Source organism: Uloborus diversus, chromosome 4, assembly GCF_026930045.1.
Source record: "Uloborus diversus isolate 005 chromosome 4, Udiv.v.3.1, whole genome shotgun sequence".
NCBI lineage: Eukaryota > Metazoa > Arthropoda > Arachnida > Araneae > Uloboridae > Uloborus > Uloborus diversus.
The window spans coordinates 46,190,395-46,217,814 of record NC_072734.1 but is presented as its reverse complement, the minus strand read 5'-3'; the positions used below and the strand labels follow the sequence as shown (position 1 = coordinate 46,217,814).

At 32.5% G+C, this 27,420-nt stretch overlaps 1 protein-coding gene across 1 annotated transcript in view; it reads right to left on the bottom strand.

Annotated features, from left to right (window-relative positions):
* Positions 1-17,934, bottom strand: part of LOC129220100 (microprocessor complex subunit DGCR8-like) — a 61,187-nt gene extending 43,253 nt beyond the window's left edge. The window contains exons 1-2 of the mRNA XM_054854440.1: positions 16,994-17,934; positions 5,428-5,627 (exon numbers count right to left, since the gene is read on the bottom strand). Coding sequence (XP_054710415.1) covers positions 5,428-5,627; positions 16,994-17,934 — 1,141 coding nt within the window. The remainder of the gene's footprint in view (positions 1-5,427; positions 5,628-16,993) is intronic.
* Positions 17,935-27,420: the final 9,486 nt, after the last annotated feature.

Sequence of the window (27,420 nt, the reverse complement as noted above, 5' to 3'; positions counted from 1 at the left end):
AACCACGTCAAGCATTTTTTTTAATATTAAACTTAATACATTTAAATTCATGCCTAACATTTTTTAAAGTTTTCAAATAATTTAAAAACAAACATGTAATTTGCTTATTCTATGTGAAAAAAGTGTTTGGAAACAGGATTACATTTTTTTCCATCCTAAGCAGGGACAATGTAAAGAGCCAAAGTTCACACGTGTGAATGCTTTCCTCCCTTATCAACTTTCTCTCTAGTTTTTAGAGCCCTGGAGGCCATGGCTCCCAGAATGGAGGAGGGAAAAAGGAAATGAGAAGGGTCCAGAGAAAATGGGGTCAAAGGCGGCCTGAAAGAGGGGCCGGGACCAAAAATGAGCGTTAAAAACTTATACTAGTACATCTATTAAAAAAATTGAAAGGGCCTGTGCCATCAGATAAAGAGGCTCCAGCCCTGCTATAAATGTGCGAGCCATACTTCTGGGTGTTTATATATGAGCTGGGACATGCACAAAGGAAGAGGGGAGAAGGCACACATGTTGGCCCGGTTCTGAACCTGAAGGGGGCCTGAGATTTTTAAATGAGAGGTGAAATATATGTAGGGATGTAGGGGTAAACAATATGGAGGGGGTCACCGTAAAAATAATTGTGACGGGCCCCAAAATTTCTATGCACGCCCCTGTACATGAAAATCCTTTGAATCTCAAAAACCTGCCTGAAATGAGCAAAACGTCTTTCCCTGTTCTCAAGCGATTTTCGTCAAATAGTCAACTTCATACAGACAGAAAAGGGAAATGAACTGGAATCCCCAATTAGAGACCCCAGCTTAAGAAGTGTTGAAATGCTACATGAAGGGACTTCCCCCTCTTCACTTTTTTATGTTCAAAATCAACGATAGATCAAAAAGTGATAAAATTGATTCATTAACAAGTTTATTGGACGAAGAATTGACCCAGTAAGAATGGGTTTTATAGTTTTCTCAAGTTATCTATACTACTATTATAAAAATGAGATTTTTTGTTGGTTTGTATCAAATAGGCTCCAAAACTACTGGACCTATTTTAACTATTTTTTCACTCAGGGTTGCCATGGAAGTTCAAGAATGAAATTCCCTGACATTTCCAGGTTTTCCAGGTGGTTTTGAGAAAAATTCAAGGTTATCGATCTCCACCTTCATTTCGCAACATTAATATATACATCTCAAATTTCAATAAAACTTACCTCATTTTCAAACTTTACAAACAATGGTTATCAAATTTAATTTACTCAAGCTGAAATAATCAAAAATATGTACTAAGGATGGTTCAAAATTTTTTTTCTCTCAGCTCGAGTCCAAGATACCCCTTATTTTTTTAGACTTACTAATAGTATTGTGCTGTAAAAGTTTTAGCTTCTTACTCAAATTTTAAGAGGTTGCTAAATGACCCCTTAAATTAACATGAGCCCTAGCATAGAAAAAGTCACAAATTTAGAAACATTTGATTTCCCCAGCTGTTTTTTTTTAAATGTAAGTAATTATTTTATTGCAATGTATATGCATATAACTCGTGTATATTAAAGTATGTAACATTGTTTTTTCAGTTCAATGTATTTTTTTAACCCCCCTCTCGATACTTATGGAGTATGGAGGAAGGGGTTGAGAACCTTCTTTCTGTTGAAATAGGAAGGTAAAATTCTTCCAATATTTTACTATCCACAAGTCTAAAAACATTGAGTGGTGTCCTGTTTTCTAGGAGAAACCTTTTTTTTTTAAGTGTATCTTTGAACCACCCTAATGTACTAACACAAGTGAAGCAAATCACTCTAATAAAGAATTAAGAATTAATATAAATGTAGCATATCTTCTTTTCAATAGCAAGGAGCCACTGCCTTACATCAAGTGAAAGAACTGCTAAATAAACAATTGTGACACCTGTATCACAAAAATAAAGTTAATTGCTAAAATAATCTGAACTAAAAACTTATGAAAACCTACTCTTTTTCAATTATTGCCTTCCACCCCTCCAATCCATTAAATTTACAGCGCTTTTAGACTTTGACCTGTACAAAAAACCTTGCATCTTTTAGCTCCACATATTTTTCCTGTTTGTTGCTCATAAAGCAGGGGTGCTCCCCCCCCCCCCCCCCCAATATTTCTGAACACCTTAGCGCTTTATTTATTTTTAATATGTTTTTATTTACCTATTTATTTATTTTTAATTATTATTGTTTTAAAAGAAAAGTTCCGCGCTCGCTCAGCAATGAAATACACACACAGAATAAAATAATAAAGTAAAATAAAATAAATAATTTGAATAAAAATAAAGTAAGCCATAATCCCCCCTGTGGGCACCCTGTCATGAAGTTAAATTTTGAGCAATGATCACAAACTTCTCTGATGTGCAGACTTTTTTTTTTTTTTAATCGGATTACTTTTATTTTGAAAGAAAGCAGTGCATTGAGAGTCTTTAGAGATCACTACCAAAATACTAAAAGATTAGCGATATTTCTGTAAAAAAGAAACTTTCTAAATTTAAAATTGTCTAACGAACTAAATTTACAGAACAAAATTGTTTAGAAGAATACGATTTCATTAATTAATTTAAAAAAATAACATAAAATATGAAAAGATTATTGAGCTCATTAAGAACTTCAGTCGCACTTGCAGACAAAACAATGTGCTGCATATAACAACTTCAGAATTGCTGATGTAAACAAGCAGCGTTTAAACAGAGCCCCCGCTCAAACTAGGAAGAAAAAAAAACCTTGTGCACATGTCCGCCCGCCGACTGCGAATGGAAGAGTTGATAAAAAGAACTGCAGGGGGAAAAAGAAAGAGGAGAATGACAAAAGGACGAATGGCGGTGAGAAAAACAAGGCTGTTTTTTTTTTTTGACGTCATAGATCGCGGGGCCGCGCTAAGAACAATTGGAAAATAAAAGAAGTTCCCCTGACATTTCCAGAAAATTATGCAATTTTTCATTTTCCCTGACATTTCCCTGATCATTTTTGGCCATTTTCATTTTCCCTGACAATTCCAGGTTTTCCCGGTGCGTGGCAACCCTGTTCACTATAGAAAGCTGTACTATCAGGAAGTTACATAGACAATTTATTCCTAAAGAGGTTATTTAATATTTTATGTGCTTTTTGGCAGTTTTTAGTATTTAATTATGCAAATTTTAGCCCATGTTAAGCGATAATTGAAATAAATATTTAACTTGTCGCCAAAGGACAATATGAAATTCAACTCTGTTTTCTGTGGTGAAAATTTCCTGCTTTGATTCATTAATTGAGAAAGGATAAAAGAAGAATGAGTAAAGCTTTCATTTCTTGAAACAACAATCTCAATTCACTTGAAATATTTCATAGTAGGGAAAGAAATTGGGTTTCTTGCTAGGTCCACGTAAAATGCGTCTACCTCTCGTTGTAAATGAATCTGCAAGTACCGTACATAGCAACATTTGATCCCTGCAAAAATCATCTGATTTTTGATGCCACTGGCAAAAAGACGTTGAGGGTTATTAAAACTAACCAGTACATTATTAAAGGAAAAGATGGTCGCATTTGGAAAAGAGACAATTATTATCTCCGCCCAGACAAATCACAACTAGCTGTACACAAAAGATCAGTAAATGATTTTTGTCCTTGGCTGAAAGAACAAATCATGTACGCTTGGAAAGATAGTTGATGAAACCAATTGTCAGCCAGAGAGCGGGATTATTGTTTAAACGCTTTTGTTCAAAAGATCAAACTGCTAATCAATCGGAGTTTGCTTCACTTGCTATTCAACTGAATTACGGTTGGGTAGCAGTTTGTGAAAAACAATAGTGTTTGGGATTATTATATTTAAAGCTACTGTTAACATACTTCAATGTCTTTTTTGTTTATTTGGTGAAATATTTTTAATTGCAAAGAATTGTTTATAGGTTTTTTAAAGGGTGTTTAAGCATTTTAGTTGAAGAAAATGATTATTTTACATTAAGGTTGGGTTTTTCGTTTATTCAAGGGATATTTTTTCCTTTTCCATTTTTTACACAATAGATTTTCGATAGTTAAATGATGGATTTTCGTATGTTACCTAAATTTGCGTTTTCAAAACTGCAATGTCAAAAAAATTCTAGGAACCCAGTCTCTGAATCCTTATCTTTCTTCTAACCTCATTCAGGACAGCCTGAGACGCGTTTTTTGCTTTTCAATTATGAACATTTTAGGGAACGTGTTTGTGTCCCGAAACCTCTACCCATCAATGTTACTACGTAAGATGACCTGAAAAAGGTTTATTTGATGCAATCGGGGAGTTCCCCCCAAAAGCATCATTTTGAATAACTTTACCCCAAATTAGAGAAAATTTGTGAAGAGAGAATCCTGAGGCTTGTGTTTACTTTTGGTGGCAGAAAGACTTCCCTCAAGTCTGCAATTCTGTTTTTCAATCTTTAATGTCGAAAAATTTAAGAAAGAGTTCAAGAATTCTTCGCTTCGTAATTCATTAATGTTACCAAAGATTGACACAAACTAAGTTTTTTAAGAATTAAACTATGAAAGTTTTCAGGAGAGTCCTCGAGACATCCCCATTTCCTTAAATTCATTCCGCACAGCTAGCTTATAATTGTGTATCCCCCCCCCCCTCTTCCCTGTGTTGTAACCATAGAAGTCAATATTCCCATCAAAGCTATAATAGCACTTTAAAAAATTCAAAGTTATTTTCGTATTTTACGCTTTATAAATTTAATTATTTCCGTTTTTCTTTTTTTAATTCAAACTTGATATAGAAACTTGAAAAAACAGGCAAGGGTCGCAGTTCCACGTCTTTCCTCTGTGTCGAAAAAATCGAGGATCCGACACAATTTAAATTTCTCAGTTTATAATGATAGGCCAGAATATGCTTTTGCCGACTGGGCCAAAGTTAGCCAGTCCACCCCTGTATATAAGTTTTTTTTTCCCTTGAAAGAATAATCAGAAGCGATTACCTAGATTGTTTTATCATACTTTATATAAATTGCTGCAAAGTTTTTTTTTTTTCCTCTTTACATAAGATTAAGAGAAATCCGTCACATATGAAGAATTACATTTTCATTCATCTGTGCCCCCCCCCATGCATTTTTAAAAACTGCAATCTTATTATTTTGTATTAAAACAAGTATAGTAAAACTATTTTACAACAAACTTGAAGGGACCACAGATTTTTTTTTTTTTTTGCATTATTAGCATTTATTGTAACGAGATTTTGCTACATATTTTTTTTTTGTAAAATTAAAAACATCACTTAATGCCAACCGTGTAGTACAGGGGGTTGGGGGGACCATAAGTGCTAAATTAAAATTTTTATTGACACAATTTACTTCATTAACAACTTAAAATAAAAAGAAAAGCAAGAAACGTTTTGTCCAAAAAAATTTAAATACAAATAATAACAAACAAATGAAATAATATTCTTTAATGAAATAATACAGTAAAAGAAAGAGCTTAGTAAAATTAGTCACCTTTCAGAATCACTTTTTCCTTTACTTCATGCTCGGATGATTTACGTGTTGAAGTATTACCATTCACAAAACCAGCTTCTAACATAGCATCAATTTCATCAAGTGATATATCTGAATCATCCGAGTCAACCTCATCAGGATCATTATCATTGCTTTCAAACTCGTCCAAAATGTCGAATTCCATAAATCCATTTGAGGATCTGAAACATTAAATTTTCAAATTAATAATCAATATCATAAAAGAAAAAAAAATACTTAATTGTTATACATTTCTTTTTTTCTTCCAGCATGCAGTGTAGCGGTTAGACAACGTCCTCGTACGCCCAAAGGTATAGGTTCAGAGCCGACTCCAGTTGGTGGATTTTCAAGCTGTTTAAATGTGACAGCACCAGTTATATGACAAAGCAGCATGTAAAAAATCCCTTGAGTTTTCTTTCGACTTTGAATGCTCTCGAAAAGAGCTCAAGGGTCCCCATCTAGAAGGGAAACCATCATCAACATTTTTGTGTCAATGGCAATCCGCTGATACAGTTGCCACATGAAAGAGTGGATGCCGAGAAAGGCACTCGGTCTGCGATTGGCTGGTAGTCAAGACGCAGACCTATAACAAACAACAAGAAACATTTCTTTTCCTGATTCAACCAAATTTAGAACAACAGACAAATGTTCAGTTTTTATTTTATGTTTTACTCTTTACGAGAGATGCATTGAATATTTGGTTGGTACGTCTGCCGGATACTGCATATCCGGCAGAAAAACTAACATTCGGTTGGGCCGAATACTTCAAAACGTGGTAACTGAATAATAAACAAATTGTCATGTTCGATAACTCGAAAACAAACATGTTCCTTTATACACTGAATAAAAGTTATATAGATATATAGTACCATACTACAAAATTAGTTCAAATTGTTACTTCTTAATTTTATCACATTCAAAGTAAATTAAATTTAACAGAAAATGCTTTAATGTTAAATTTTGTTACTTTTCAATTTTTTAAGCAGTCACAAATTGCTTATCATCCTCACTAGACCAAAGTTAATGTTGCTATGATTTTTCAGATTGCCATAAAGACGGTTCTTAAAATTTTTGTCGTCATAGTTACAAATCATCTACCATTTGATTTTAATCATGTTCTTTTCAGGGCTTCACTCAAGCAGACTTTACATTTAAAAAAGGTTTTTTGATGCAAAATTATTTTTTTTCCAAAAAAAAAAAAAAAAAAAAACCTGTATAGATGAACTTAAATAGCAAAACTTCATCTCTATGCAAAATTTCCAGATTACTAATTCCTATCATTCAATATTGATAAAAAAATAGAAATACATAACATTATATGCTGCAAATAATCTTCATGATAAGTGTACTGGTGCATTTCAGCCATAAAATCTATGCATGTATAATCTTAGAAACCTAGAAGGAATGATAAATCGTTAGAAATTCAAGGGACATTTAAAAATATTTTTCATTGCTGATCGGTTCTTAAAAGTTTGATGGGGGCAGAAACAAGTGAGATATAAGATGTGTAGCTGATTTATTTAAACGTCAGACATTTATATAGTCATAAAATGTATGTACTTACCTCAGATTGTTCACTTATTTCCATCAGGTGCAAAACTTAATTTGCAGCAGTGCACATTTGCTGAGAATTATTGTTGCTTTCATGTTATTACCATAATTTATAATTGTAACTAAAGTTTTGAATGGAGGTTATGACAGTACAATTACAAAGACACATTAAAAATTTCAAGAAAATCAGTTTTCTTACTAGTGAGAATTGTCATGAGATAAAATGTTTAATTGTATTCCTCGAAGTTAAATTTTATTTTTCAGGTTCATTTACTGATATATACTGATCATCCATGTATAAACTTTAAGTAAATAAAAAAAATGCATCAATTTACTAATCATTTATGCTGGGATTGAGGAGTGGTAAACTACTGGTTGTCTAAAATGTAATTAATGCCAGTAGTTGACCAGAACGGTCAAGCAATGAATTTATGTTGGTTTTGAAGCTTTTTTCTTGAAACCAAAGTGATTGCAAACATTTTTTAGCTTAAGACAAAATATAATGGTACTTTTGTTCAAAAAAAAAGAAAAATATTTTGGGAAGTAATTGACTAGCCGCCAGTCCGCTGAACCAATAGAACCAAAATTTGTGAAACGGTTATTTGAACAGATGTTCTCCTCATTGCGAAAATTTTAAACTACGTTGTACTAACACAGATTCTATTATAGTAAACTAATTTCGGAAATTTCGAATTGCAACACCAACATTTTTCTTGCGCAAATTCATCCGCATATTGAAAATCCTGAAATTGCGACTATGTCACATGAAAACGAGTTTTCATGTGACAAAAACTGCAAAGATGAAAATTGTTTATCCTAATGACAATATAAAAGAGAAGCATTTTGCATAACTCACAGGGTAAGACAGTAGTAGAAGAACCAACCACTAAGTACCATGGTAAAAGCTGAAGGAAAAAAGCTTTAAAATGCAGAGTGGAAAGAGTGTTTCTTCAGTTGGTGCTTAAATTTTCGAACAAACAATTTTTGTCACATGTTGATCGATCCAACGCCATTTCTGGCTCATCAATACACTGATCAATTTGCGCAAAGAAAAAGTGGGTGTTGTCAGTTCAAAATTTTGAGATTCTATCACTGTAACCACAGCCAGGAGATCACTGCATTGTTTAAAATCATCAACCTCAAACGCATTCCTTCAAAAACCATATCTAAAATTTTGAATCGATAGATTCAGCGACTAGGCCGCTAAGACTCCGTATATATATAGGGAAAGTTACTTATGGACCCCCCCCCCCCCCGTATAAACTATTAAACATTTTTCATGTAAGGGTTACTTAACAGTAATGTTATAATATTTAGGCATTATTCTGGCAGCTATGCTGACTAAATTCGGGTCGACGGTAACGTTTGAGTCCTGTGGCGACTAACATGATCATGATGTCATATCTGCTTGGAGTGGCTGCTATGGATTTGGCGAGAAATTAGAGACATCGCTAAGGTGGCAGCATTTTTGGCAACTTACTTTTGGCACCAAATTTGGCGAGAAATTGCTAAAGGTCGCCAAATTTGACAACCTTTTAAAATTTAATAGGTCATTGCAAGCAGAGTTTAAAAGTATGTGAGAGTGTTGATTTTTTTAGCAATCGCTTTTAATTTATTTTGCGGATTATCCACGAAATTCACTTATCCGCGGTTACCATGTCGCCCTATTCTGCAGATTAATTGGGAGTTTACTGAATTTACAATGATCACTCATAATATCAATGCATTACTTTTAGAAGTATGTTTTAATATTTAAGCATTATACGAACGGTCTAGGAGGGCTAGATTCTCTGCCTGAGGTGCCTTTGCCGTCTCATATATCAATGACATCATATGCATTTGTAGTCTATAGGCTTGGCAAGAAATTGAAGATATAATATAAAGTTGGCACCATTTTTGGGCAACTTAGTTTTGGCGCCAAATGTCAGAAAGTTTTCACGACATTTTAACCTATTAGTCATCATTGTTGTGTCAAAGTCACGTGACATCTGTGATGATGTCATCCACCCAACAGCCAATCAGGGGCGACCTTTGAGGGAACATGAGTACACACAGGCATGCATCCGGTCCGATTTTAACAGTGTAGATTTCAGATTTTAGTGGTCAACTACTGGCACACATTGGTCAACCACTGGAAGTGAGTAGTCAACTACTGGCGAAATCTTCCTTTTTAACTTCTATTCGAAATAACTTGAACAGAAAAATGATTAGTAACCGTTGATCCTGATAATTTTATAAACACATAGAAAAATTTTAATTTTTTTCCGTTTTTTTTCCTGTGAAATTAAATAGAACTTGTAGAAATTTCCAATAAATGGTCAAGTACTGGCAAATCATCCAGTTTAAAAAAGAAAATTAAAGGAAACAAAAGAGATTTAAGGCTGCATTTACTTTTTGATGGTTAATTCCACATATTTAAAGAAAACATTGCTGAGACTTGATGAAAAACAAATACATTTACAAAGCAATAAAAACTAAAAATTAGGAAAATTCAAAGGGAAATTTTTCAAACCTGTTCATAGTTTTGGTTTATTTTTGTTACTTTTATGACTAACTTTCAAATTAATGACTTGTAGATAACCTACTAACAAAACAGCTGTGCTAAATAGTGAACATCCTGCACTCCTTACCAAGGATTTATCAGAACTTGATCCTATCCTATATAAGATTTTAAAGTCATATATTGCCTTTGGGAACATTTCTACTGCCTTTAGTTGCTGATATGGTAGGGTTGTTTTTACACCTTAAAGTCGGAAAGAGTGATTGATAACTTGGAGGCAACATCAAACAGATCAATCGGCCAAAAGCTTAGACTTTTCTCCAAATTTATGAGTCCTTCTCATCTAGGGTTTAAAAAAAAAAAATGGGGTTTTTTTGAGAAAGCCTAGTTCAGCTGTTTTTTTTTTTTTTTTTTGTGATGAAATATCTGTTTTTCGGCTTTTTGGTGAAAAAAAATGCTTGTTTTTTTGGATTTTTCAGGAATTGTTTTCATCTAAATCTCTATTAAAACATTGTGGTAAACCACAAGTAATTGCTACATTTAGAGTTTGAAATCCACAACTTTCCACGACTCACGGTATGCATTTTTTACTCTAGAAAAACATTCATTTTCACAACAATATCTAAATTAGAGTTATGTAAAAATAAAAATATGCTTCTAAAAGTTAAAATTAAAGCAAAATGCAATGAGCCAAGTTACTATAACAACTAAAAAATTAATGCAACTATGACTAGTGATATACAGAATAACTTTAATTTAATAATTTCCTCAAGTTAATGATGCATTTCACTGGTCTGGATTTGACTGCATTGAATGTCGACTCTCCTCGATTTAACGATAAATTTTTGCAGTCCCTTGACAATCGTTAAATGGGGATTACACTGTATATGAAATACTTAGGAGTTTTTGATTTAATATTTTGCTACCAAGCACATACATTTAAAATGCAAAATTTTTGACAATTTGTTTTCGGTCTGCAACAGTTCATAAACAGTAGAGTCTCAAAAATTTGAGGTAATTGGGGCTCACCTCACCTCGAATTATCCGGAAAATCCTTCCAGATTACAAATTTACACTGTTCGGACAACATAAGAAGGAGCACCTTTTACATCCTTGTATAAAGAAAAGGATTTATTGTTTTCATGAAAAATGTATCACTCAAATTTCAACATACACTTCCCATTTAATTGCATCTAAACAAATTCTGACTTTAGTTTTCCTTGATATTCGTTCATATTTATTTGTGCAAGGCAAGCAAAATATCCATTTTGATTTTTCCCAAACTCATTTTGCTGGGTTTTGTCATGATATCTGTATCAATATGTGTGCGTATTTATGTATCTCAGTTTACACAAAAACGGTTAGTTGTTGGAAGGTTTATATTTCTTATATGCAACTCATGTGGCGTCACGTTGGGCACCTCATTTTTTGATCACAATGGGATATTCCTAAAGGAGTGTTAACATGTTCTTTTGTGGCAAATCAGTGTCAATTTTACGTTTCAAGTTATTATCTTCAAGTCATCTCATAATCCATATTGCAGTCAATGAATATTTCGTGCTACTAAAAGAGTGTTGTTGAAACAAACCTCTCAATGTATTGTTATTATTTACTATACATAGTTAATAATTTTTACAGTAATAAAATATTTCTATTTTCAGATTTCAATGAAAATCTTTTTTTTTTTTAGCTGCTAAGGAATTAACTTAAAATATAAATAAATCACCTCAGATTAAGCGGAAGCTTGAATTTTCAAGACTATATACTGTAGATATTTTTTTCATAGTTAAGAATTTACATTTAAAGAAATAATATTCTCTCCAAAAAATCTCATATGATACACAACAATCTTTCAATCACTAAATACATAGAAAAAAAAGTTTTAACAAAAAAATGATTTTCCAAAAATAAAATAATCTTTCATCTTGAAGCAATAATGATGTAAAATAACTGGTGAATAGGGATCTATTAAGCTGATTTTATTTATTATTTTGTTCTTTTAAAAACCAATAAATAATCTAACATTTAATTCTTTTGAAAGCTTCAAGAGAGGAAACCTGGACACCATCCCTTTTCCTATGCCACTGATAAAATGTTTTTTTTTTAATTTTACCAAATAATCTCCAAGTTTATAACATTTAATAATTTTCTGTTATGCTACGTTAATATCAATACTCAACCATAAAAAGAGAAAAAATGAAAGAAACAAGAAAAAATATCACAAACAGTAATAGTATTCATTATTGAACATTAATAAACAAGCTATTTGAAGTATAAACCGTAACTAAGAATTGTCCTTCTTAGGTCTGGAATAGACAGCATCCAAGGAGGAGGCAGATGTTATCTCATTAAAGCTGAGAATATTAACAAACTGGTAGCTAAAATAAGTTTAGCATCTCAGCGAACGTCGGCAGCAATGGTAAGGTTCAACTATCAATTAGGGCAAAGTTTGGGTATTAAGCAGTAAGTTTCCACCCTTACGCCAGGGCAAAGGCAGAAATACAGGCAACATACCGACAGCCTGGTTATGCTATCCGGAGACTGTACTTCTGCCTTTGTCATGAACTAATCAGTCTGGAAAAGAAAATAACTGAGGTGGAGATGGATATCATCTCATTAAAGCTGAGAAGAGGCTAAAGCACACCAGAGAGCCTACAGTAATGGCACGCTTTGCCTTCAATTGACAAGTTGAACCAATGTGTTTTTGCAGTCAGTAAGATAAGTACATTAAGATAAACTATAGAATTTACAAATCATCACAAAGGTATGTCTAAAAATAAACTTCTGAACTTTAAAAAATTCCGAGTAAAATAGAGTATAACGAGGAAAATAAATATTTTTATGCTAAAAAATAAATGTTAAATTTTAAAAATGTAAATTTGTTAAAAAAAGTAAGAACTCATGGGTCAAAATGATATAATCTATGGGTCATTCCACGTCAAATCAACCACAAAAATGGGATTTTAACACCCACCGTCTCGGAATTTTATCAAACTTGGTATACTTCATCCCTATATGGTTACAAGCAACCCCCTAAATTTTTTTCTTTCAATATCAATGCGTTTTTATTTTATAGCCTTTTGAAATTTGGCGGTTTTACATTTTTGTCATTTTCGAGACACTCAAACTGAGATGTTGTTGTTTATGAAAAATAATTATTTCTTGGTAACTAATGTTATAATCTTTTTGAAAATTTTTACACAAAATAGAAAGACTTGTTGATAAAAAATATCTTTAAAATCTTAGTTTGCAGAAATTTTTTTAAAAAAATTAGAAAATTGAAAATTTTGAATTTTTTATTTTTCAAAAAAAAGGTGTTGGGAAAAATCTGAATTTCAACAAGAGGGTCAGCTTTAAAAATCATGATTTTTTAGAAAAATGATCATGAATATGTACTCTAACTTATCCAATGAAAAACATTAAGGGACTTTAAGGGATTCTGCCCCCCCCCCCTCCCCACATTCTGGGAAAAAAGCGTAAAACATCGTACAATCTCTCGCATATTCTTAAAAACAGAATTGTCAACATGGAACTCAAACATAAAAAAAAATTATATTTAAGCTTCTATTTTATTTTAAATAGTTTTAAATCAACCACAAAAATGGGATTTTAACACCTACCATCTCGGATTTTGATGAAACTTGGTATACTTCCTTATTTTGTGGTTAAAAGCAACCCCTTAGTTTCTTTTGTTTCAATATTTGTATAAAAAATATTATAATAATCTTAATTTATACTAAAAATTTTTAAAAAATCAGAAAGTTAAACTTTTTGATTTTTTTTTTTTTTTTTTTGGCCAAAAAAAAAAACATTGTCAAACTTTCAAATTTTTAACATCAGGGCCAGTTTTAAAAATCATGATTTAAAGAAAAAATGATCATGAGTATGTGCCCTAACTTTTCCTATGAAAGAAGTTATGGGTCATTTAGGGATTCTGTCCCCTCCCCCCTAGAAATAACGAAAGCATCATAGAGAAAAGTTCTTCCATGTCTTTGAAACAAGAGTTCCCAGCAATTATTTAAAAAATTTAAATATCAAGTGTTAAATATTGAACTCAAACATATTAATTAAATATTCAAGTTTTTTTTATTTGAAATAGTTAAAAATTGTTTAAAATATAGACATTCTGAAAATAAGATATCATGAAATTCAAAAGTTTCAGCATACGGCAATATCTGCATACAGATTACTGCACTTTCGTCCAGACAACTTAAAACAAAAGTAAAGTCTTAACACTAATTCATAATCATGCAGTTTCTAGTACTTTTAGGATCCCCCCCCCCCTTACGTTTGAAAAAATTGCTATCGCGGAACTGTTTTACCATTATAGTTTTACTGAATTACAAAAACAAATTCATCCTTTTAAATTCTTGAAATTACATTTAACACCCCTTAAAAATCGATGGCCTGATTTTTTAGTAATAATATGTTCCAAATAAAGTAAATTACCTTCCCCCCCTCCCCTCATAACAAATGAAGAAATAAATTAGCATTTATGCACCTCTCGTATTCAATGGATTTTGATATTTTTTTAAATGACAATTGAAAAACATTATATTATTTGCATGGAAATTTTTTTTGTCCAGATCCCCCCCCCCCCCCCAGCTTAGTGACATAACTCACAACTTTTCCTCAATTTACTGGGGTTCTAAAATTTTAATTCCTAAAAATTTTCTGTCTGTATCATTTATACTTATTAATGCTTAATGCCTAACATTCACATTATGAAAATTAATTCCAGTAAATGAATTTTCTATTCTTTTTATTTTCTTTCTTTGGAAAAACATAATAAAATCAATAATAGATTTGAATATCTTGTGAGGAATTAAATACATAATTGTTGAAAAGGAATAAAAGCTTCTTGTTAGTCAGGTCTGCTAAAGATAACAAGTCCTGCTCACCTTTGTTTAGAAAACAAGTAATGGTGCCTTCTTTCTCTACACGCCTTCCATGGGGTACATTTTATCCTACCTTATCAGAATTCCACTAACAGCACAGAGTGGTTGCTGACTCCTTGGTTAAAAGAATTCTCTAAAAGAGCTTTTCTAAAATTTTGAGAAAAGGTCAATATGAAAGAATGAATTGAACTAGAATAGCGATTGGATGTTGATTTATAGGGGTTCCAGCAAAATGTGTGTCGAGTTAGAAAGGTTTTCAGCCATTGAAGTTAGCATTAGGCCAACCCTTAGAAAAATAAATGTTGAGTTACCTGGATTATCAGTGTCAAGTTACTGAAGTTTTGCTGTATTTAAACTGGAATATATATAAGGTTTATAAATCATTTGTACAAAATAAAAAGTGGCTTAAAAGAACATACTCCCCTTGATAAAACTAATGCAGCAGTTGAAAGAGGAATCAAGAAAAAGAAAGGGTCTTTTAAATAAAAAGTAGTTAACAATCTCACAGTCATAATATAAGCAACTAACTGTAAATGTAAACCATACAGCTTGCTGATCAGCTGTTATCTAATACCAGCTGTTCCTTTATGGGAGCTAGTAAAGCAACCATAAAGTTAGGGAGGTGACAGGCAAATATATTAAAAATAAAACAAAACATTTAAAAAAATTACTAGTGAAGTGTAAAATAAAATACCTGTCATTTGTACAAATGCCAGGTTATTAGGATCCATTTATGATCATAGAAACACTCAAGATAACAAAACACACTTTTATGGTCAAATGAGATTGTTGCAAAGCCTTAATTGTAAACATTTGGGCCAATGGTAACCATTTTAAACTCATACCCAATAAATTGCTACGTTAAACCAAAATTTTTTTGGGTTATTCCATTGGATCAGAGATAAATGAATCCAAGTTTTAGTTTGATATTGCATTAGATTAATGAAACAAGTTAAAAGCTCTGAGCTGGTATTTATAGGATTTTTAATACTTTGTATAAATTGCTTAATTATAAATCAGAATTAGATGAAAAGTTTTAATTTCTTTGTTTCCCTAAGTTTAACAATAATTTTTAGTAGGCATAAACTATTGTAGGAAATTTTCGAATTTCGCGATATATTATTTCTATTGTTTATTATTAATTAATTTAATCAATTATTTTCAATTCAAAAAAACCTTGAGTATTTAAATGTTTACATTTAAGTTCAAACACCAATGTAATTCAATATTTAAATTTTCTTTAATGGGATTGTTAACTTAGTTTGTAATATTGCGATCAACTTTTTTTCATTTATCAAAACAGGGGGCGGGGCAAGGGGGAGGGGCAGAATCCCTCAAAGTCCCCTAAAGATTTTCCTTTTATATGTTAGCACACATGTTAATAATCATTAAAAAATATATATAAATTATTTTAATTTAGACCCTCATGCCAAAATTTTAAAATTTTAACCGTCATTTTTTTATTGAAAATTTTTTAAATTTTTCAGTTTAATTTTTTTTAATTGCTGAATATAAATTTAGAATTTTGACATATTTTTTCTGAAATACTTGAAATCTTAATATAAAATATAAAAATTTTCAAATTTTTTTTATCTTTAGTTGTTGAGAAATAATTTTTTTTGCAAACAGCGGCTGTTCATTCTCAGAGAACTGTAAATGACAATTAACGCAAAATCGCAAAACTTTGAAAGGTCAAAAAATAAAAACTATATTTGATAGAGAAGAAATACTTTAGGAGCTTACTTAGGACTATGAAAAGTAGAAGTATACAAAGTTTCATTGAAATCTGAGATGGTGGGTGTTGGGGTGTGGTTGAACTGACATGGAATGACCCCTATATAAATAAAACAGGGAATATATGTGTGTGTATATATGTTCCCTATACAAATCCAGTTTTCGTTGGATCCAGACCAAATTTGGCAGGGACTTACTTGGGCAACCGGAAGAAACGTAGGGAGATTTTCAAAAGCCAAAATAAAAAAACGAACTGTTCAAATTTTAATTTCAGGACCAGAAAACAGCTCGTTTTACCCAAAATAATTATCTGATTTTCTAGATTCAAGTCCCATTCTAAAGCCTGTGGAAAATACCCCTGAAATTGATTTACTTCCTTTGAACTAAAGAAAAGAAAAACAAGGCTGTAAAATCACCAGGGAAAGAGTTAAAAGCATTTTTAAGCCTAATGGAACATCAAAATCAAATCTAAAATTCATCATTTGCCAACAAGCTCAGCGTGAAGAAAGATATGTTGCCTTTTTTTCCTCAACAGTGAACAAATAAAAATATTGGTTTTGCTTTGAGGTAAAATTTTATTTTGATATTTTTTTTAGGATTTTAGTTGGATTAACAGAGAGTTGCATTTCATTTATTCGGGACTTTTAGATTTGCCGTTAACGAACTTTAAGAATCACTATTTTGATGGGAAATTTTACATTATTTTTGTTTTTCTTTCTCTAATTGAACCATGATTGTTGAACATGCGTCACTTGACATAATTTTTATTTTCGAGGTGGACCGTCCAAAGTCGGACGACACAGCTAGTATAATAATAAATCTTACATACAAATTCAAGCATATAATACTTTTTGAAAATACTTACCCAGTTGGAAATTCATCCCTTTCAGAAAAAGTTGTCATAGATAAACTGCTTTTGTGTCCATTAGAATCAGAAAGTTTATATTTAGATTCCATATCTTCATCGTCATCATCAGACGTACTAGGACGTGAAGTGTTTTTATCCTGACAATCAAAAGCATACAGCTTTAGCTTTTTAGGTGGGGGCTTTTCATCATCTTCTTGAATAACCAATGCAGAATCTTCATCACTAACATCCAAATTACCATTGGATTGATTAGAATGCTGCATATCCCAGCATATATCATGATCTTTTGCAAAAAAGTTTTTATGATCAAGTTCAGTAGCTGTAGTGCAATCTTTATCATGTTCATTGTCTAACTTAGAAAATGACAGTTCGGATGATTGCACAACAGAAAGTGGATTAGATACGTTTGCAATGACATTTTCATCATAGGAAAGCTCTGTAGATTTAGGTGTGGTATTTTCAACTGTTACAGCATGCTCAGCTTTCAATTCAGATGAAACATCAGGCAAATATTCAACATTCTGTAAATCAAATGTATTTTTTGATAGACCATTCTCAGCTTCTGAAGGAAGTTCAGCAGATTCGGATTCAGTTGTTTGAATACCACCTCCACCATGTTCAATGTCCAACTCATCAGAGTACAGATTGGACAATTGCATGACAGGGGGTGGATCACCTGAATTTTCCGTACTATCCTCTTTCTTTGAAGATGGCTCCTTGAAGACAAGATGAGTTGTTTCATTGCCACCTCCACCATGGTCAATGTCCAATTCATCAGATGGCACATTGGACGATTGCATGACAGGGGGTGGTTTAAGAATTGAATATGAATGCTCACTAATTATCAATCTGCTTAGGTCACACCAGGTTGCCAATGAAGTTTGGTCCTCATCTGCAGGTTCAACCAGTGGTTGAAATACACAAGAACTTTCAGCCATGTTAGAATGTAAATCCCTTAATGCTTCAAGATATTAACTTTATCAAAAAAATACTTGAACAATTGCATTTATAAATGTATCCTAAAAGAGAAAGTATATGCAATGAAGACATTTTCATAATAACTACAATTTATAAAATACAGTCGAACCTGCTTAATAGAATGGCTATTTTACCGCGAAAAATTATTCTAATAAGCGGGATATTCCAGTAACCGGGATCAAAATAACACATTACATCGGTTTGGTACATTGAAAATGTATTATATTAAACAGGATATTCTTTTAACCGATATTCTAATAAGCGGGCTCGACTGTATAATGAAAAAAAAATTTAGATAATTAATATTAGATATAACATTAGAGATATTCAGTCTTGCATAATATAGACGAACGCGCGAACGGCGTTCGCAGAAAATTTTTAGCTCTGCAGAAATTTTTTTTCAAACTGCTAACGTTGATTTAATTTTTTTTTTAATGGAATTTTTAAGAAAATCCTAAAGTTTATTTCGGTTAAAGTCTTTCTCCAAAAGCCTTTTGAAGCACATGTGTAAAAAAAATAATGGTTTCGGCAGTCTTCTTCAGTTGGTGAAAAATAAGAACTAACTATATGTTATTGTAAAAAAAAATAAATGATTTAAAGCATTTTTTTTGTCTCTTTCATATTTGAATACAAATTAAATTTTTTATTCAAGGATGAGTCAGGCAAAATAATTATTTGCAGAAAATTTTCCAGTTAGGATTTGTGTTTGCAGAAAGCTTTTCATTTTATCTAAGTCTGGAGATATTATGTATTAGTATTATCCATAAGGGCTATACGTAGAAGAGAAAAAGATATATGCATAGATGTGTTGGTAGTTTATATAGATGGATATAGTCGAAATTTCTCAGATCCCCTTCTTACAAATTGTCATGGTGGGAATGGGAGTACATAAAGCTTGGACTGGTCTCCCCTCCAAATGTAAAAGTTAACATTTTAAATCTTAGCTCCTCATAAAACTACAGAGCACTAAAAAAAATTTAAACTCGTAGACTCCACTCGCGAAGGATAGCAAAATTGTTGTTGTTTTTTTTTTTTTTTTTCTGCCAAATATAAATAGGAAACATTTAAATTTAAAACAAACAACATAGTAAGTTTACAATCTATGCATAGTCCGAATACTGCTTAAGGCTAGACCAGAGGTTCCCAACCGGTGGTTCGCGAACCCCCAGGGGTTCGCGAGGTGCAGGAAGGGGGTTCGCGAAAATTTCGGTGCAATGGCGGATTTTTCCTAGTTTGGTAAAAAATTATAAAATATTCAATTTGCACACATTGTTACTAAAATTTTTTTTTAATTTGAAAACGCGCCAGACTCTTGTATTAAGCTCAAAAAAAAAAAAATCTTTCAGCGGTTTTATAATCTTGGTTAAAAAGAAATTTTTTCATTTTTTTTTCGATAGACAACAAAAAGAGATATCCTTTCTTCTTTATTGCGAGGCGCCATGCAGAAACCTTGTATTAAGCTGTGGCGGGGATCACGATGACCTTAAAAAGGCGCCATCGCGCGGAGTCAATCAAACAATATACATAATATACATATGTCTAAAAAAATTAAGAATTCTCAAACAATGCATCATAGGGGTATTATTTCTAATCTGGTTGAAATATAACTCGGGAATTTCCGTCGAATTCAGTCATCGAATAGCAGACATGACAGCAAAAGGCTCCAAACTTAAAATTTATTACTGGATTTTACCCATCTGTTCGTTTTCAAAAATATATAACATCAGCATGCTCATAGTTCTGGGGAAATAGTTGTTAACAGACGTATTTAGAGATACTTTAGAGATGCTTGAAAACAAGTGATTTTGTTTGCAATAGGTTTTGCTACGTGAACTTGCTACTCTGTTTGTGAAGTTATAATCGTGTTGGTAATTTTTATGATTTAATAACTTTCTGCTGTTATGGATCGATGGTTGAAAACTGGTAGTTTGGTTGAGCGACAAATGGACAAGCAGTCAATCGATCAACCCTCAACATCAGCAGTAACTTTCGAATCAACACAGGATATTGAAATAGATAGCTGTAATGAACTGCCGCCTCCCCCGACTAAACAGAAAAGTGAACTAGGGGAGAAAAAAGGAAAAAAGCGAAAATATGACAGTGACTATTTACAAATGGGCTTTTATTTTACTGGAGAAGAGCCTGAACCTAGACCGCTTTGTCTTCTCTGCAACGAAGTTCTAGCGAACAGCAGTTTGAAACCGTCACTTCTGAGAAGACACCTCGAAACAAAGCATCCGACACACAATGACAAACCTATCGAATATTTTAAAAGAAAATTGGAATATAATAAAAAGTGTAGCGTCTCTACGTTCCTGTTAGAATCCAACGAAGATAGTAAAATGGCCCTTGAAGCTTCATATCGAGTCAGTTATAGAATTGCAAGATCTGGACAGCCACATACAATTGCAGAAAATTTAATTGGACCGTGTGCTAAAGATATTGCTAAGTGTATGCTGGGAGAAAAGTAAGCAAAAAAAATGACCTATTTCCGCTATCAAGCAACACAGTATCACGAGAATTACTGATTTGGCAAGTAATGTGGAGAAAGAACTTGTGAATAGAATAAAAGAGAATAATTTTGCGATCCAGCTTGATGAGTCGACTGATGTAGCAAACACTGCAATATTACTTGTCTATGTTAGGTATATTTTTAACGATACAATTAAAGGAGATGTACTATTTGCAAAACCTTTGAAAACCAACACAACTGGAGAAGCAATTTTCGAACTGGTCAACAGTTACTTTGAAGAAAATGGAATAGATTGGTCTTTGTGTGTGGGTGAGTGCACGGATGGTTCAAAATCAATGACAGGAAAATTTGTTGGCTTTGTGGTGCGAGTAAAGATCAAAGAAGAAAATTGAATGGCCTCATTGCTGCATTCATAGACAATAAGCATTAGTATGTAAGCGTATTCCCGCAGAATTATCCGCTACTTTGAATGATGCGGTAAAAATTGTAAATTTCATAAAATCACGTGCCACAAACTGCCATATATTTCACGCGCCTTGTGAGGAATTGCGAAGCCTTCATGTTACTTTACTTCTTCACACAGAAGTCAGATGGCTTTCCCGTGGCAAAATTTTGACACGCTTATTTGAGTTGAAGTCAGAAGTCCAAGCATTTTTTGTTGATCATCCATTTCACTTGTCCACTTGCATATTTGATCCTCTTTGGATGCAAAGGCTTGCATATTTAGCTGACATTTTTTCAAAATTAAATGAATTAAATCTATCCTTGCAAGGTGTAGTTGTTAATATTTTCGTTGTATATGATAAAATTGAAACTATGGTAAAAAAATTGAATTTCTGGATCCAATGCCTGGAAATGGGTGAGTTTTCTTGTTTCACTTCTCTTAGTAGTTTTTTATCAGAAAACTCAATGAAACTTGATGAAAGCGTTAAAAGAAATGTATGTGAACATCTGCAACATCTTGAACTAACTTTTGACGAGTATTTTCCTAATAGGCGTAACGTCCCTCTCTCAAACAACTGGATACGCAATCCTTTTGAAGGAAATCCATGCTTAGAGAACACCCTGACATTACCTGAAAAGGAAATGCTCATCGAGTTATCCTGTGATAATTCATTGAAAACTACCTTTAAAGAGCTCTCGTTAATTGACTTCTGGCTCAGTGTAAGAAATGACTATACCGTTTTGTCCAAAAAAGCAATTAGAATTTTATTACCATTTTGTACAACATATCTGTGCGAGAAAGGATTTTCCTCCTATACTTATCTCAAAGATAAATACCGAAGCAGATTGAATGCAGAGCCTGATTTAAGACTCAAATTGTCAGACATTGAACCACACTTTCAGTTTCTTTGTTCCGCCAAACAGCCACAAATATCGCATTAAGGATTTTTTCCCCAATTTAAGGTGAGGGTGGACGTTGAAAATCACCAAAAAATGATTTTTATTCATTTTTTTTTTTTAATTTTATAATATTGCTAGATCCCTTCCCTACACAAAGCCAAAAGAATTTTCCAATAAAATCAACATTTTAAAAAGTTATACATAAATTAATTATCATTAGAACCAAATATGGCTGCCATTTCGTGGTTCAAAATGGCCGCCGGAGACATTTAAATGCCCTTTAAACTGTTTGTTTACATATTACTACTTGTTTTTTCATCACTTTATATGATAAGCCACACTAAATAATATTATTCCAAGAAGATGCACTTCTACAGTTGCTTTAACTGTAACCGTATCTCTGACACAATCGACATTTGTTTACATTTAGCGACTGCGAGTTATAATTATTTTTCGAATCAACTTTTGTTGTTATTTCTTGTTGGTATCCGTTTTTTTGTTGTGATTTGTTGATTTTATTGTTATTATCTGTTACGTTGTTCTATATTAGTGATTGTTTTTGCATAGTTTAAATTTTTATTCAACATTTACGGTGAAATGGACTTGATTAGTTCACGCTACCGGAAACCTAAAGGTCGCCCTTCTAAGCGGCGAGCTGCTTGTGCTGCAAATGCTGCAAAACGTAAAAATGCAAGCACAAATCAAAATAACATTTTGTCGTCACCTGTGGATCAACCTAATTCTTCTAAATGTGCTGATATAAAGTCGCCTAGCAGCAGTATGCCCGAGAACATTACTATGATGTCGAAAGAAATGTGGAGCTCACTGTTGTGTGAATTGCCCTGCACTGAATGTGGGAGTAAATCATTAGATGTTTGTGCTAGCAACAAGTTTGGGTATGCATGTAAGATGGCAATTTTTTGCAAGGACTGTAACCATTGCTACTCTTCGGCCTTCAACACTCCACGAGAAAGTACATCAAAGAAGTTTCAACTGAACAAAAAACTCGTGGAATCATTTTTGGCAATTGGCAGAGGCTATGCTGCTTTGCAAACTTTTTCGATGGTCTTGGGAATACCAAATATGGATAAAAAGACCTTTGCTGCTTACGTAGAAACCCTTTCAAGTGAATCAAGTGAGACAAAAAAGAAGATTTTAAATGCCTCGAGGGATTACATTCGTAAAATAAATCTTGAGAATGGAGCAGTTGAAAATGATGGAGTCCTCGATATTTCAGTCTCATATGACGGTACGTGGCAAAAGCGAGGCCATACGTCGTTAAACGGGATTGGCATCGTTATCGACATGTTGACCGGTTTAGTCATAGACTACGAAGTTCTCAGCAAGTACTGCCCGGAATGCGTTTCTGCAGAAAGAGATTTGGGGAAGGAAAGCTGCGAATTCTATGTGTGGTTTGAGGGTCACAAAGGGACCGGCTGCCAGAAAAATTTCTTTGGCACCTCAAACAGCATGGAAATGCATGCTGCTGAGACCTTGTTTAGAAGAGCAACGGAACTCAACTTCAGATACGTTTCTCTTCTATCTGATGGTGATGCAAAAACTTTCACCCATTTGACTGAGCAAAACATCTACGATGATTTTGTGATAACGAAAGAGGAATGCATTAATCACGTGGCCAAGAGGCTACGAACTGGCCTGGAAAATAAAGTTAAAGAGTGGCGGGTGAAAGGCGTGACACTTGGAGGCAAGAAGTCTGGGAATTTAACTCAAGCCACAATTCAACGCCTCCAAAGTTACTACCGCAAAGCCATAAAAGACAATGCGCCGAACATTAAAAATATGAAAACTGCCATTTTAGCATCGTTGTATCACTGTGTCTCGACCGACAGCAAGCCTCAACACAGTAAGTGTCCGCAAGGAAAATCATCTTGGTGCTTCTATCAGAGAGCTTTGTCAAATCGCATGAAACCTCAAAGTCATAAGCATATGAAGACAAAGCTCTCTGAGGATGTTCTTGTAAAGATCCTGCCCGTTTATCAACGGTTAATAAATGATGAACTACTGTTACGTTGTACAGCTGCTAAAACGCAAAACCGCAATGAAAGCCTCCACAGCTGTATTTGGCAAAAGTGCCCAAAAGAAATATTCGTCACCAAAAAGAGGCTTGAATTGGCAGTTTTAGCTGCAGTGAGTGAATTTAATTTAGGGTGCACGGAAACTTTAACTCTAACATCTGACTGTAATTTGGCAGATGCATCTCTGGTTATTGCTCATCAAAAGGACAAAAGGCGTGAAACACAAAAAAAACTGCGTTCAACTGCAGAAAGTAAACAGAAGCGTAATTTTAAAAAATATGCCAAAGTTTGTGCCAACAACCAGTTGAAAAAAAAAGAAGGTGTCACTTATTCAGCTGGTGCGTTTTAATTTGTGCTAAAAAATAAGAAACCAAAAAAGTTGCACCCATGCCTTAAATTACATTGGTTATGACCCTTACATGCGAAATGTAAACATCTTGTATAATAATATAGTAAAAGCTCTCAAACCTGAATTTAATTTCGCTTTGTCCATCTACTCCCTCAAATATTTTATTCTACTCTAACGACAATTTCTGTCCCAAGTACTTACATTATTTCAAGTGTGTAAGATGAAGTGCTTCATTTAAGTTTCATTGTGAATAGCTGTATAATTGAAATCATTTACATCTGGTATAAGTTTTAATTGCCTGACATATGCTTTGTAAGCTGCAATACTTGATTTGATTATGAATAAAACTACTTTTGTGTACAACGGGCCTGTTTATACTAGAACATTTGTGTAAACTGTAAATAAATATCACATACATGCCTAACTTAAATTTGAATTCTAATACAAAAGTCATTGAAAACAAAAACTCGTACATTTTATTGTTACTTTTAAAATATAATGCATGAATATATGCAATTATAATAGTATTTTTCTACCATTTGGGTCTCCGATGAATACGCTGTGCAATGTTTTTTAGGATGAAACAACAATTTTTCTCTTTTTAATAAAAAATATATTTTTATGGAACCACATTTACTCAAGGTAAGTAATGTGTGCAAATATTTGGAATCTTTAACTTGAATTTATATTATACATGCACTGTAAAGTAATAAATTGTCGTTTTCTCACAATGTAGATTTTACACGACGCTTGATTTTCTAAATGTTCCCTGCGCAAAGTTATTTATTCAATATTCTTGCAATTTGGCTCAAATGAGATCAATAATGTTAGAAACAAATCTTGCTTATATTAAAGGTTCTATATGTATTATATTATGAGTTCTCAGAGCCATTTACAAGGGTCTCCGATGAAAAAACAACAAAAGCTTTTTTTCTTTTCGAAACCTATACTGCTAAATTTCATTGGTTGAAAATACAATTTTTTTTTAAAAAATGTAAAATGCATTTTTATGGAACCACATTTTCTCAAGGTAAGTAATGTGTCAAGATATTTGCAGTTTTGACTTGAATTTGTATTACCCATGCACCATAAAGTAATAAATTGTCGTTTTCTCACAAAATAGATTTCGCACAACGCGCAATTTTCAAAATGTTCCATGCGCAAAACTTTTTTTTCAATATTTTTGCAATTTGGCTCTAATGAGATCAAAAATGTAAGGAACAAATCTTGCTTACATTAAAGGCTCTATCTGCATTATATTATGAGTTCTCAGGGTCATTTACTACGAAAAGTCAATATTTTCCGTAAAAAATCAAGTAAAATTTGATGTAAAATTTTTTATGAACAAACTATTGTTAAAAATTTATGTTGAAGAAGCAACTTTTGTTTTATTAGATGTAAACTATGGTTTAAAAAAAGAAAAATGAAATTTAATTAAATTTTGCGACGCAGGGAGCAAATTTTAGATTTGGTTTAAAAAAGTTTAAAATTTAATAAATATTTAAAATTTTTGATATTTTTGAAAAAAAAAAAGTGAGATGTCTTTATTCATTTAGAAATACATCAGGGTACAAAATTTTAAGTATGTCACTTAAAAAATAATTTTTTTCATTTTCAACATCCACCCTCCCCTTAAAGTATGCTTAAAAAAATAGTTGGTTTATAAAACTTCTTGTTTATAATTTTTCTTGTAGATGTAGTTTTAACTTTTTATTAATGTTTGCACTTAATGATATTTTACAATTATATTTTTGTTTATTGCAATCAAATGCTGCAAAAAATGGAAAGCAAACATGCTGTTTTTTTTATTGTTTCTTACATGTTACTAATTTCAACATCAGGGGGTTCGCGAACTTTTTTGCCTGTTCCAAGGGGTTCGCAAAGAGAAAAAAGTTGGGAACCGCTGGGCTAGACAACTTAGATAATTAATAATATGTTTTAAAACAAGATTTTTTTACAGTTAGGATCTAAAACTAACTTTGTCCAGAATAAAGAAAGGAAACCAAAGAAGCTACTGTACACACAATTTTAAATAAATGAAGACAAAACTAATATTATGCAAATACATATGCGTAGAAGATATCTGTTCATAATATTTTCAAAGAAAAATGAAAATGCTCGATATAGAGAATAACAATTAGATAAGCAAACTTAAAAGCAAAGAAATAAATGTATTTACAACTGATAAAACATGACCAACAATGGAGTTTTGCAAGCTTTCTTTTGCTTCTTCTGTTGTATTCCTTCAGTTTAAAAGTGTTATAAAGATAACTAGATGGCACTCTTTTAAATAAACCATCAGTAATTATTTCAGCAGCATTCAAAAGATAACATGAAATACATAATTATAAAAAAGTCGTACTTCCAGCTTCAATCTAAAAGAAAAAATAATAATCATCCACAAACACACTTGCACATACAAGGCAGTGAGAAGCAAAGGGATGTAAGTGCCAAAATTAAAATTTTCCTGATAACTGTACAAATGGTAGGAGAACTTCTTTGTTTCAGGGCAAGAGATAGAACTAGAATCCCTGGTAGGTACTGCTATACAGCAGGATTTAGAAGGGGAAAAAATCAATCGGAACCTGCCTAAGATCTGAACTTCAAATGCATTTTCTCAAAACTTTAAAAAGTTCACTTACATTCTTTTGCTTCTCATTACCACATATAATCAAAGCTTGCTTTCTTAGCGTAAAACATAAATTTATACATTTACATATATTTGAACAGCAACAGACTGAAAAAACATTTTTTTCTCATCCAACTCGATCGAATATTAAAGCTTTATAATGAGAAGATGAATTTTGCGCGGTTGACCTATTCAATAAGTTGAATTTTACTTCGTCATGACTCCAAAAAATAAAATTTTACCCATTAAAAGATTATTAACTTTGTCAAATAGCAAGAATTTTTTTCCTCTTATAACAACTTTTCTTCTTTCATAAATTAAGTTAACATAATTACCATAAGTAGGTAATAGATGCACACGCCATGCACGAATACATTTTCTGTAAATATGTGCATCGCCTGATAATTGTTAATTAATATCAATATTAAACATTATCTTCAAAATAGGTGTGTAAATTTATGGAATAGTTCACCCTTTGCTCGCATGTATACATGATTAAAAGCAAAAGGTATTCTGAAACTAAAACTTTATCTGCTCACTGTGTTTTTCATACCTGCAGATAGTTCTGAGTTTTGTGCGCAGATATTTTATTTTTTTATCTTACAATGGTAATTA